Source organism: Semicossyphus pulcher, unplaced genomic scaffold (genome assembly GCF_022749685.1).
Source record: "Semicossyphus pulcher isolate SPU_LCO1_2020_fin unplaced genomic scaffold, fSemPul1.0.p SCAF_14, whole genome shotgun sequence".
NCBI classification, from domain to species: domain Eukaryota; kingdom Metazoa; phylum Chordata; class Actinopteri; order Labriformes; family Labridae; genus Semicossyphus; species Semicossyphus pulcher.
In genome coordinates, this window is record NW_027211648.1 from 25,901,989 (window position 1) to 25,915,712 (window position 13,724).

The 13,724-nt window shown below is 43.7% G+C and overlaps 1 protein-coding gene across 1 annotated transcript; it reads left to right on the plus strand.

Moving 5' to 3' along the window:
- Positions 1–5,734: 5,734 nt before the first annotated feature.
- fosl2 (FOS like 2, AP-1 transcription factor subunit) lies at positions 5,735–13,373 on the plus strand. Its single transcript, XM_069661524.1, has 4 exons — positions 5,735–6,449; positions 8,989–9,243; positions 9,618–9,725; positions 11,433–13,373. The coding sequence occupies exons 1-4, from the start codon at positions 6,321–6,323 to the stop codon at positions 11,997–11,999; spliced, it is 1,059 nt and encodes a 352-aa protein (XP_069517625.1). The 5' UTR covers positions 5,735–6,320; the 3' UTR covers positions 12,000–13,373.
- The last annotated feature ends 351 nt before the right edge of the window (positions 13,374–13,724 follow it).

Here is a 13,724-nt window from a genome sequence, read left to right on the forward strand (position 1 = left end):
CAGGAACTGATACCTTAATGCTTGTGAAGTTACTGTCAAGCGTGATTGGAAGGTGCAGTGTGCTCAGTGCAGGCAAACATGTGTGTCTGCACTCGTTTGTTTGCCTGTGGTCACTCGATAAAACAGACCTGCGAGGTAAATTACAGAATAAAGCAGCTTTGCTTCACTGTAATCTCCTGTGACAAAGTCTAGTTCAGATTGTCCTGCACCATGACAGAAAAACAAGCTGTAGCTGAAGTTCAGTAAGATGAGGTCACTTGCTTTATGTTCCTTTTGCAGCAGCAAACAAGCAAGAAAACATTTGGTTGCTACGTGATGACATTTAATAAGATGCTCCCAACCTCTAATTCCCCCCTCACGGCTATTCCAGCGCTGCTCCTCTTTTAGTTTGAGGTCCAGAGAAGGCTTCTGTCTAACATAGAAAATCCAACATTAAAAATGCACTCGTTTACTGTAATAAGAGATTCCACATTTAGCAAAGATGATGTGAAGGAAAGTTTCAGGTTAGAAATCAAATTTTCCAGCGTCAACACGGCAGTGATGGTCCTGAGCAAACACGAGCGTTACTTCTGGTAAAGAAAAGTTTTAAATTTGCTGTTAAAGAGGAGGAAACGCATCAATCACAGAGCTTTGTGTGACTCACAAGAGTAAACATCATTAAAGGAAATACCAGTCTATTGTTTACTGTTGTATTTATATAGCCAAAATGTGATCCAACAATGCGAGAGTCTAATAAATCTGACACCGAGCTGCAGCAAAGATAACCGTGATGACGACTCGAGGATTATTATAAAGAGTCTGGAAATAAGATTCTGAATATAGAGCCATAAATAAGATTATTTAACTGTTCACAGGCTGAATCTTTGCTCTTTTGTTTGAAGCTGTCTCTGTACAAAGAACAGCGCAGGGAAATCAGCATGCTAGGATGTTCATGTAAGACCCCATCTTTTTTTTTTCCTCTTGCAGCTGAAACATGCAGAGGTCTCCTCCTCTCTTAAAAAGGACCTGTGATTAAAAACGGTAAAATACTGAATAAAGCAGTTTCATGTTCAGGAACACAGTTTCTCAGGAGGGCAGGACATCAGGAAAGACTGCCAGCTGAGCTGATTCTGGGTTTGAAGGTGCTCCACTTGTTTTTAGGCTAGGATTCCTTCAGTGTTCGTCGTTCACAAGGAATTAACCAGAGATCAAGTATCTAAAAAGGACTTTTTCTCTCCAAAAAATAAAACAAACCAGGTAGTGAAAAGTGGTACAAACACTAAATAAAGCGGTTTCATGTGAAATATCTGTTTCTCTGATGCTCTTTAGTCTGACTTTGGAGGCTGCCAGGTGAGCTGCCGCTAACTTAAAGTTATAATCCCGAAGTTCTCAGTTTCGTTCTCTTTAGTGGCACCTTATGGTGATAAAATGCAATTGTGGGCGCATACGTCCCAGATAACGATTGTAACTCTCTTGCCTTCATCTGAGCGTCGAGTTTGTTTCTTTTTCTTTGGATTTTCACTTATTTTTGAAGTTGTATCTGTAGTCATCGATCTTTTCTTTGTTTGTTCAGCCATAGTAGATTACTGTTTACTCGCAACACTTGCGGAGACCGGAAAAGCAGCCGCTTAGCTCCGCCTACCCTCTCTGGCAGACCAACCACTGCTGGCTGATGGAAAACGCGTCTCTAACTGGGCGCCGCTTGTGATTTTTTTCCACGAACGCCACCACAGACACCCAGTCTGTAATACTGCAAATGCAAAGACTTTCATCAGTAGGCTCAATCACCATTGTGTTACCTCATTTGGCGATAGATAGTGACTTAACAGACATTTATTTAAATGAAAGTGTTTGAGATTATTACTTTAAGGGCACTTTCTGACTAAAGATCCTTCATCCAGTTAATTTATAGAGGTAAAAAATGTGATACGACTTTAAACATTATGAAAGTAGTAGCCGTAGTAGTGGAAATATTTTTAAGTACAGCTGACAGCAGGTGCTTAAAGAAAACTCTGATAATTGGGTGTCTCAAGGGTCAGACATGAAACTCCCCAATTGAACCCCCAAATCCACTTTCAAAACACTGAGTCGTGTACAGCCCTACTGAGAAGTAGGCTTCCTCCCAGAATGAGTAAACTGATCTTCATGTGTGAGACTGGCAGACTGCCTGTTTGATTTCTGTCACTAGATGCAAACAACACACACAGTTTTGGACATGCTGTTAGTTAAGTAACATAGTATTTATTAATTCCCAGTTAAAACTGTCTCTGAATATCTGCATGTTAATTGTTTTAGTGTATGGAGAATGACATCTATCATTCACAAGGTATCTGATTGTCTAAATAGACGGTGTACGAGAGGAAGATCATGCTGAGCTGCTTTGGTGCTTTTTGCATACCTGAATGTGACTGGTCTTATTGGATGATAGGCAGCCAATGAATTCATATTCTTCTCTGCACAATCCCACACTCCAGAGGTCAAGAATGATCAAATTATCCCTCTGCGCTGTTGTGTTTGACTGCTTTACATGAGTCACCACAGCAACCAGTAAATGGAATCACTGAAGGATGGTTACTTTAATTCACAGGAGCTGTCTGCCCGTTAAAACACGTCCTCTCGCACAGTGAGCGTCCTGATGAAACTGCTGATTAGATTTCTATTTAAAAAGTCCAACTTGGACAAGACACAATGACAAGAGAGCACATGTTTGTCACTGCGTCGTCAGAGCAAACAGGGTAATACAGGATAGTTTTAATATTCTTAACAGTGTGGGGAAAGAAAAGGGCAAGTGTGGCTCACAGACGGGTCGACCCAGACGTGTATTGATGCACAAAACAGTTTGTGAATTGTGTTAATGAGCCTCTCGCACAACAATTAATCCAACTGTCAGTCACACTGTTCTTTAACCCTCTCCCTGTGCTCAGAGTCAGCACTTTGGAGCCTGCGTGTGTCCAGCACCTGAGCCGTGAGATTAGCCGTGTGGCTCATGTCGAGCTATTATCCAGGTGAAGGTATTACACATGACAGGTGAGTGACACTGAAGGGAGGAAAACAGGGGAAGGCAAAGAATAAGAAATAATATGATGGCGAAGTCTGAACTTGCTGACTGGAGGAGTTTTAGTTCGCATCCTCTTGTTTCTGTTTTCTCTGCTAGTTATTTAACAGTAAAGTCGATCAATAATTCTGTAAATGCTACAATGCATCTGTTTCATCCTTGGCCTTTATCATAGCAGAGAATGCGCCTGAATCATGCCTTAATAAAGGATTCAAGATAACAAACCACTACATGATTTAAGGGGGGATAGAGTACTGCCGGTTACAGATGTATGCTTCTTACTGTAGCATCACTGACATTGGTTAATGATGATAATGAAATAGCCAGTGATGAGAGTAGTATTCCAATCTGAGACAGAGGTAAAAGTCTTGATTCATTTGGATGCCTGAATGTGTAGGAAGTACTTTAATGTTTTTGTTTATTTGGGAGGAGGGGAATAGATTTGGATTTTTTTTATTCACTTGCGGTCGTGCTTACATGTACAGAACAACATGTACAAAACATAAAAAAACCCCACCTTAAATCCGACCTTTATTTACAACCCCCCTTTCGGATTTGGCAGACATGTACTTGAAGGCAGCATTAGAGCTATCAAACTTTTGCGTCACCAGCACCTGTAACACGTCGGCCACGGCCAGGTAAGCCTCTTGCTTCTTGAGCATAAGTCCTGTGTGAACTGCAGGCTGGAAGAGATGATCTACATGAAGCTGATTCCTTATGATGTGTGATGGAGGGGCGCGTCAATGGCGCACGAGCTGCGGATCAGCTGGCCTCAGTGCGCACGCTGACCCAAGGGCGTATATCCCTCACCTGATCTGACCTTCTCCTCGGGCTTCTGCTCTGCAGTGCTGAAAGTTTTTAATAAGTCCCTGAATGTGTCATTAACCATCAACATCCGTGAAACTAATGATTAATGTGAGCAACAGCGCCTGACTGACAGGCGTCACACTCCGCTGTTTGTTGTCTATTCCAATTTCTGCGTGATATCTCATTATGTACTTAAAGATCAAAATTGGACTCGTGTAGGAAGAGAGCTTGTCACTGTGCCATACCTTGCTCTGCCCCAAATTGACGCCGGTGGGTGCATCTCAAATGATATTAGAGCATTAATTATAGGACGTTGGCAGATTAGATTTCCCCGAGCAATTTAGCAGAAACTGTGTCGCTTAGCAACACCGCTGCCGTTCAAAAAGCAGTGTGGTAGTCAGATGATAAACATTAATCATTAATTAATATCATTCAGATCAAGATTTATTGAACATCTGCGTGCTTTCTGTCTCCTCTATTTCACGCTGCAGCGCTTTACGTGACTTTAGTCTCCACACATGAAGGAGTTACGGATCACTGCGCGGGTCAAAAGGTAATGCAGCGAAAATGACACCCAATAACTTTGGAAAGGGTGACTTATTGGAGGGCTGGACTAATTGACGTGTTCGCGTTATGAGCAAGCAGATAAAGTCGGTCCCTCCGCGGCGAGTGGTCACCTCAGAAAACCCCCTGCAGATTATTTTCCCTCCCAAACTTCCCCGACTGAACACTGCAGCTGAAACTTTTTGATGGGAGCGACTCTTTCTGGCAATGAGATGCGCGGCAAACAGCTTTAAGAGAGCTCAGCACAACCAGTTATGGTGATAGAGATTAAAATAGGAACCATAGCAGATTGGATTATACTTAATACGCCATTTCATATCGTGTAACGTGTCACATTCTGGGCGCTGCGCCCTTGTTTATGAGGTGCGTCCGAATTACAATTAGCCCACATTTCACTGAGATTCCTTTGAAGCAGCCGTGCTGCAATGTTGTGTAGACTTAACCAGTGGGCCACATTAATTTGACCATTTGCGTTGGATCATGCTGTGTTTTGTGCCATCCCTTTGCGCTCCATGCCACCACTCCAAATTACGCACAATGCGTCGCAGCCAAATTACACAAAGGCTCGATTGTGCAGAAACGCCGCATGTCCAATCGTTTTCAGCGGTCCTTAATAACAGGACTGGAGCAAAAGGAGCCGGTGGATGTTAAGCTCGCGCGCCTTTAAGCAATAATAACGGGCACGGCACACGCGCGGGGCCTCTCTCTACTGTCTTTATATATATGCATTCTGGACTGAGCACAAATGCGGATATCAAATAAGCGTAGCTCAGAAAACTACCTATATATTAACCTAATGCCTCTAAAGTCACTCCTGTTAAGTGTGCGCATGTGCGCCGAGCGACTTCAACCTGTTTGAGTCCGTTCGCTATTTATCTGTGCGTAAAAAGCTTTAATATCTTCTTTCTTTCTGCACTGATGAAGAACCGGACCGGGACCCGCGCGACGAGAGCTCCGAGTCCGGAGTGCAGTGCGCGAGGGGAGGGAATCCCTCCAGTGTCTGACGCTTCCTTTACCAAGGAAACCCACACGCGCTCTCTGACGCAACTGCCCATTTTAGGAAACATGCGTCAATGGACCACAGCAAGTCAGACAAATAGTGAACTCCACAGCAGGCACTGACGTCCGTATCAGAAAATAAATCTCTTCACACACATTTGAGCTACTTTGACTGTTTCTCTGCTTTTCGGTTATGTCTCCGGTGTCCGCTGGGCGAAGCCTGTCCACGGCGGATCTTTCTTTTTCACTGCCTTATCCAGAAAGCGACCCCTCCCTAGATGAAGTCGCAACGCCCAGGCGTGACGTAGGCTGTTTCGTTGGTGTTGAAAAGCAGTTGCAGTTCTTCATAGTGCCATTGAAGTGAGTCATCTCTAGGAAGTGTGGTAAAAAGGAAAAGAAAAAAAGTTAGAACTGTTCCGTGAACAGCAGAGAGCTCAGTTAGTGTGTAGTCGGCAAAGAGACGGAAAATACTCAGAAGATTAGCCAGGCAATAGGCTTTAAAGCGAGTGTTAACCTGCGTGAGTCACTGTAACTACAGGTTCACTTGTCTCAGCTGGATTTGACTGCTGAAGGTGTGCTACTGACTTTAGGTTCAAGTCCTCACCTGAGAGGATCTCTGATAGTGTAGTATAGGTCTACCAGCGGCGGGAGAATAATAAAAGCACAACAAGTAATAGTCTTTACATGCAGGGATAACACATTTATTATAATTTTTAATATCTATCAGATGTTTTAGGTTAGTTTAGAGAAGCATATTTGCACTTTGTCTTTGCCAACTTTCTCTGGATATCCCAAATTAACAACGTCTCGAGCCAGAGGATTTTCTTTTATTTTTTGGTGCCTTTCATTGCGAGGAATTTAAAGAAAGGGTTTCAGAGCTCAGACAGTCTACTGAAATCTTCCTCTTTCCTGGATCATGTACCAGGACTACTCCGGGAACTACGACACCTCGTCCCGCGGCAGCAGCACGTCTCCGGCCCAGCCAGAATCCTTCACAAGCGGCAGCAGCACGATCGGAAGTCCGATCTCTACCTCAAGCTACCAGGTAACACAAGGAAACAACGCAACATTATTCTTTAATAATATTCCAATGTATTAAGCACGTGCAAAACCTCTTAAAATTACATGTTGTTTGTATTCTATGTCATATTTTCATTCTGTAAACGCGCCTTCGTTAAAAGATTTGATCAGGAATTGTCCTTCGCTTGGGGGAAAACGGAAGAACCCAGTAACACAGATTGCATCGGTGACTCAAAAGATGCAAGACTAGATGTATGCACAAGAACCTCTGACAGCTAGATTTAGCTTTTTAAACATAATTTAATGATGTACCTTTGATAAAATGTGACATTTACGCACTGGCTGATGATTTTGATCACATTAATAAATATTGTACTAATTCTACTAATAATTCCTCACGGATAAACAAAACTTCGAAACGCATCCTACAGGTTACCCTGACAGATAAACGGTGATTTGTGCAGTAGAAGTAGAAGTGGTACACATTGAACTTGCTTCGAGACAGACGTCTCTTCCCATCCGTTCATTAAGCTGTAGTATTTTTTGGTCTTTGCGCGTGTAGCACCGCGCTGGAGACGCATTTTACGCGCATGCATTATTACGACGATAAATCCATTAGAACGCCTACATAACATACCCTGAGCTATTTACACACTCCGCTAGTCTGGATGGAGATAAAAGCTATAATGGTGAATGCAACCAGCATGAAAACTATACGCGTTAGGGGCTCTTATTTGTCTTGGCCACCAGTTAAAGCCGTTTTGATTGCATCCTAAAACATGTGCAAAATGTAATACCATAGTTCAGTTAAACTTGTTTTGTGGCAGATTTTTTTGTTTACAGAAATGGCATGATCAATGGTCAGATTGTACTCTCAGCCGGTTCTCACGTTTGCATGGCACATTTCCTCCAGCGGGAAGCGCGCACATACCGAAAGCGCAGGGTAATCAGGAGCCTGTGTTTCCTTGTCGAGAAATTGCCATAAATACAATCTCAGCGTTCTGAGATACTGCTTAAAAACACCAATCTGTGCTAACTACTCCCTCAATTAATCAGAGGTTTAAGCTTCATACATGCCCAGTAAGATATACATTACTGTAGGCGTGCCGGTGAAGCGTTATAATGAGGACGCCGTGCCCGCATATTCACAAATAATAGGATATAAATCCGGGAAGAGGAATGTTGTTTACCCGCTCCTCGTCTTGTGTTAGTGCACTTCTGTGGAAAAAGCCTCGTCAGGCTCACGCAACCTGACGGTAAACGACTTTGGCCGGTGTCTATCATTGCTCTGGTTCCCTGTAATCACACACTGGTTGTCTGTTTCTCATTACAGCGGGCTGGGACATGACCTCAGGTTTATTGGGACATATCAAAACAAGGCATTTATTCTGGTTTTATTTGACCAAAAGTTTTATAAGTTAAACCCGGGATTGTTTATGTATCGGGTGTAATGACTCCGCTGAATGTTTATTTCCTTCACAGTCCACACACACTCTTTAAATGGGAATTTTAACGCCCCTATATTGACGCCAAAAATATAATACTTGCTAACTGTCTGGCTCGTTACAGCTGGCTGCTTCCCCTATTACTGGAACTGAGCGCGTTTCACATGTGCTTAACAAATCCCATACACAATGACTCACCAGATAAACAAAGTTCCAATAGACTGCCGGGATATCCGACGGAAAGTCGGGAATAACGGGGATACGGGGACGTGCGTAATTTACGCACACAGGCAGGCAGGCTGCCCGTCTCTCTGTGGACTCCAGAGACATGAAGAAACACGGATCTGACATCAGTTCCTATACTGATGATTTTTATAACAGTCAGATTCACACGAACCTGTTCATTGTAGATATGATGCATTTAATATTTGGAGGGTTTAAAAGTGGAGCTCCAAATCTTTAATTTAAAAGTTTTTGTACCAGAAACATATCAACTGCCATCACAGTATGGCTTTAAAAATCCTATTACTTCATGCATATGCATCATTTAGCTTGACATTATATACATAAAAAAAGTTAAATTTTAACATTTAAATCTTGAAATGTTTTATGTCCATTATCAGATTTATATTTTAAGGGAAAAAATCCCTTTGAATTCATCCGGACCAAACTAAAAGTTGTATGCCACCACACAACCCCTCTCTTTGTGTAGCCACTGAGTTTAAAGTGCAACTAATGAGTATATTTTACCCTCCTGCCAGTCCAGACATGTGTACCTTCTTCAGCGCTGTGTTTTGTCTCATGGTTATTGTAGTAAAGTGAGATGCACTGGACACCTTGGGCTTTCCCACATGAATCACGGCGTGTGTCACTGTTCCACTCCAGGGGTTACATACACACTGTTTTGCCTATGTGAATTGAATCATTACTATAAGCTTGAAATGTGGAAAATGTGTGAATATGATAATGGTGGGTGGTGGTGTGTGTGTCTCTGCGATTGTGCTGTCAGCAAACGGAGGAAGAGCTCGTAGATCTCATGGAATTAAGTTGCATCCATGTTAAGTCAACAGCTTTTCTGGAAAAAATGACTCAAATTTCTTTCGTTTCTTCTCTTTCCAGAAGTACAGGGTCGATATGCCCGGCTCCAACAGTGCCTTCATACCCACCATCAATGCAATCACGACCAGCCAAGACCTGCAGTGGATGGTCCAGCCCACCGTCATCACCTCCATGTCAAACCCTTACTCCCGCTCCCACCCGTACGGCCATCACCTGACCAACGGGCCGGGGCTGCTGGGTCACAACACGCTGGCTCGGCCTGGGGTCATCCGCTCCATTGGGGACGCCAGGGGCCGACGCAAGAGGGACGAACAGGTGAGAGACCAGGCCTGACGTGAGCAGAACAAGACTTCAGAATGACCTCTTTTCTTTGGATGAAGTATTTTTGATTAATAAAGCTGCATTTTACTGCAGAAGGTCTTTCCTATAGCAAGTTGAAACACGATTCTTCCTAAAACAAGGCAAAACACCTCATTGTTTTCAGTGGAAACCATTGAATTATCATTATGGACATGTCTGTAAGATTACTTTATCATGCCAATAAATTCCTTGCGTCGGTGTTATTCTCCTCCAACTAGCCGGTAGTGCCCGGCTCATGTTTGTACTCTTGCTCTACGCTTCATATTGATGTATTTGTCTGTCAGACATCTTGTCTTACCCGCTGTTTTCCCCTCTTTTCTCACCTATAGCTCACCCCCGAGGAAGAGGAGAAGAGGAGGGTGAGGCGTGAGAGGAATAAGTTAGCCGCCGCCAAATGCCGCAACCGCAGACGAGAGCTCACCGAGATGCTGCAAGGGGTGAGTCTGAAACCTGATGACCAGAATCTGTTATTGGGTAATCATTCAAACATGACCAAAAATCAGTGTAAGTGCTGGAGTGCCATGTTCCTTTTATGCGGCAAACCAGCACTTCCTTTTTTGGAGCAAAATTTGCAAAGCTTAGAAATTCAAAACTGCAAAAAGCAACAAAACAAATGATTTGCACACGGAGAAAACATGTTGCACAAGAAGAGAAAATGGGTCTCTCTTCCTCAGAAGTCTGGCAGGAGTCCAGATTTTTGATGAGTGATTGAACTCCACACCTAAATTTACAACCTCGCATTACTGGTTCGACTCTCGCTGCGTCTCTGAGTGCAAGGTCTGAGTGACGAGCTGACAGGCGATGAAAAGCTTTTTGTCTCGGGCAGCTGTAGACAGAGGTAGGGCTGTCTGCAGCGGCCCTGCCTGGCAGACAGTAACGGCAGCTAAATGGACTAATTAGCCGAATTACAGTGAGGTTGAGCTTGTCAGGCCTTAAAAAACCCCCAGGAATGGAATTTGCTGTAGGCAGCTGTCTCAGTGAATGCGGGACATTTTGTAAAAGGGGCCAATTGCTTGTCTCACAATTCCACAAAGTGCGCGCACACACACACACGCACACATCTACAAACACACCACAGCCATTGCTTCCAGGGGAAAAAAAAACGCCCTTCTATCTTCACACGCCTTTTTATTTTTTAAAACCCCAAATAAGGAAGTGTCGATTTCCAGTGAAAAGAAGGAGCAGTAGTTCTCCAATGTGTCCTCTTTGATAGAACGATATCGCCCGGCTCCTTGTGTGCAACTTCCTCATACCTTTGCCCATGAGTCAAAGTTCTCAGACAGCATGTCAGCTTATCTGTGATGTCTACACTGATGAACGACTTTTATGAGCTCTGCCTTTGTCCTTTAATGCCACACACTGATGACACACCAGACACGAACAATTCACAGTCATTATGTTAAACTTAAATCACGCACAAGGCTGCAGGATTACGTGTTGAAAATCTAAATGACAAATTCTTGATTTAATGTGTCGTTTGTGCTACTTTCTATGTTTAGGAAACTGAAGTAATCAAATAGTGCCCTCTTTTGGCCCTTTAGGGCAACACTCATCACATCTGCTAACCTGACTGCTGAAGAGTCATTTTCATGTAATCAAATATTAAAGGTTGAAAATGGAATTTGCTGTTGCTGTACTTGTTATCATCAAGTTGAACTATCATCAGGCAGACTTAGGTGCCCACAATAGTTAACATCTGGCTGTCACAGGTCTTTCCCCATCGCTCTGCACCATTAAATTCCTGTCTCTTCTCTACTGTTGCTGTCAAATAAAAGGCAAAACTCACCCCAAAATAATTCCAAAATCCAACCATCTTGTAGTCAAGCTTTCTTCAACCAGACATCACATTACATTAAAAAATACATTAAGTTTTACACTCAAGTTAAACTTCATAAAATAATAATAATCCCCCTCTTTGTTTCTATTTGTTGGTTGGTTTTTGTTGGATCTTTAAAATCTGTGCATCTAAGTTTTGTAATTGGATTTCATATATTTACTTATAAAATTAATGAAATATTTTCTGAAAAGTACAATGATAATCAAGTAAATAATTCTCTGGAAGAAAATGAAAGAAAATTGCAATAAAGTAAAGACAAAACACTGAAGCTGAATTGCTCAACCTTATTCCCCGTCTCTCCTCACAGGAGACTGAGAAGCTGGAGGAGGAGAAGGCCGACCTGCAGAAGGAGATCGAGAGTCTGCAGAAGGAGAAAGACAAGTTGGAGTTCATGCTGGTTGCCCACAATCCCGTGTGCAAGCTCCCCATCGACGAGCGCCACCATTCATCCGGGCACCAACAGCACCAGCAACACCAGCAGCAGCAGTGTGCCCCCCTCCCCCTTACCATGCGCCCCAACATGGGCCCCCGCGCTCCGATGAATCACGTGGTGGTGAAGCAGGAGCCGGAGGACGACGAGGTGGCGGGCAAGCTGCAGCGCTCCGTCATCAAACCCATCTGTCTGGGCGGAGGGGGCATGAGCGGAGGGATGTACTGCACAGACGGAGACAGCCTGAACACACCGGTGGTGGCGGCGTCCACCCCAGCCGCCACGCCCAACGCCCCCAGCCTCATATTCACCTACCCGAGCATGCTGGAGCCCGACAGCCCATCACCCTCCTCCGAGTCCTGCTCCAAGGCCCACCGGCGCAGCAGCAGCAGCGGCGACCAGTCCTCAGACTCCCTCAACTCGCCCACCCTCCTCGCCCTCTGAGCGCGGCGCGGCTGCTGAGAAACAAACACTGTGGCTGAAGGCATCATGAGGATCAACCGCGCCCCCTCCCTCCCCTCCAGTGTCTTTTAAAGACCCAAGAGCACATTCAACAGTCCAGACCAAGCTGACCATGTGAGCCGTTTCCCCCCTGCAGGGAGACCCACAAGGGCTACGCCATGTGTTTCTTCTTGTTCTGCTTCAGTGTGAATTTTTTCTTTTTTTGTAAAAGTGTGTGCACCAATCCTACGAAGTGTCATCCCTTCGCCATTTCAACTCCAGAGTGTCAACTTGTTTACTGAGCAGACGATTCTGAAGAAAAACCATGCCTAAATCTGGCAAATCGTGAGTTGATGTGACTGACTACAGCTAGAGAGCGCGTTCTTAATATATTTTTATGAAAATGTTTAAAAGCCATGCGGCCGACACTTGCACTCCGCCAAGACGAATCAATAAATCACTAAACGAGGTCAGCGTTCGACTGGAATATCCGAGGAGAGAAAGAGACAATAAGCAGAGACTTCTAGATTTCCTAACTTGGACCTTGATTCAGGAATCGTTACTACGAGTGTGTACACATTTCTGACGCTATTTCCATCTCTTTAATTGTATTTATGGCCTGTGCTGATAAAATTTTATAAAGTGTTTCGTTGACGACATTGTCCTCTCCTTTATCTGCCTGTAGAAAAGCAAAACGGTCGTCCACACGCGGCGACCGAAGCACTCCTCAGTGTTGCAAAGGATACGAGCCAACTTTCAATCAATGACTAGTTCCTCAATACTCTATACCTTCTATTTTTGCCATAGTGGCTTGACTTTACATAGTATTGGTGTGCTTTTCCTCAGTGATTCTGTACCTGAACTTTACAACCTGTTTATGACAAAGTGTATGTGATTTACATTGATGTCAGGGATATCTCTCATGTGTAGTAGAACCCCATCGTGAAGAACGTTGCAGGACTGTAGGCTGTCGAATGGTTTGGCCAAAGTGTTGCAGAGGTGGTACTGAACGTCATCGCTTCGTTGTGTCGCGTTAAGAAAGGTTTTGTCTTTTTTTTTACTCAGACGGTGTAAAAGTTTGATCAAACCCCTCCTGACACTGGATTCTGTTCTTTGTTTCTTTTTATAAATAAAGGTCTAACCTTTTTCAACACTGCCTCTCAGCGCAGGTCAGGTTTCAAAAAAGCCAAAAAGGGTTTGTGTGACACATGTGATCCTGTAATTTGTCCGTTTTTTGTCTTGAAAGGAGGGATTTCGCTCAAATTTGAAAAAGCCACTGTGGTCCAGACTGTCGCCAGCTGCCAATGATGTCAACCCTGTTTATACTGTGTTTTGCAAATCTGTCACTTTTAGTAAAAAGAAAACGTTTAAATTCAACTCAGATGTGCTGATTTATGGCTGTGTGAACATTCGCCGATGTTGCGGTACTTAGTATAAAGGAAGCCTTTAATACACGGGCCAGGGGCAGTTCACTTTATGCCGATAAGGAAGGGAAAAGTCTTTCTACAGCTGGCCTGACATGAAAGAGGGGACATTTCTGAGGTTCTATGAAGCACTTCTTTTCATTATTTTTACATGTGTGTATCTTAAAGGGACGAGGGTTTTACACGCCGTGCACTGAGAGCGACACAACAGCGTTTTTTGTTTACTTCAAACATTCCTAATACATATAATGTCGGGGGTAAAATGTTAACAGAGGAATAAAAGTGGTTGGAAGACTTTTTGTTG

What these genes read in the sequence shown, in the direction of transcription:
- fosl2 (XM_069661524.1), top strand. Translation starts at nt 6,321, where the DNA reads ATGTACCAGGACTACTCCGGGAACTACGACACCTCGTCCCGCGGCAGC. An exon ending in GACGCAAGAGGGACGAACAG is followed by an intron (nt 9,244 to 9,617) that starts GTGAGAGACCAG and finishes TCTCACCTATAG; the next exon opens with CTCACCCCCGAGGAAGAGGA. An exon ending in TCACCGAGATGCTGCAAGGG is followed by an intron (nt 9,726 to 11,432) that starts GTGAGTCTGAAA and finishes CTCTCCTCACAG; the next exon opens with GAGACTGAGAAGCTGGAGGA.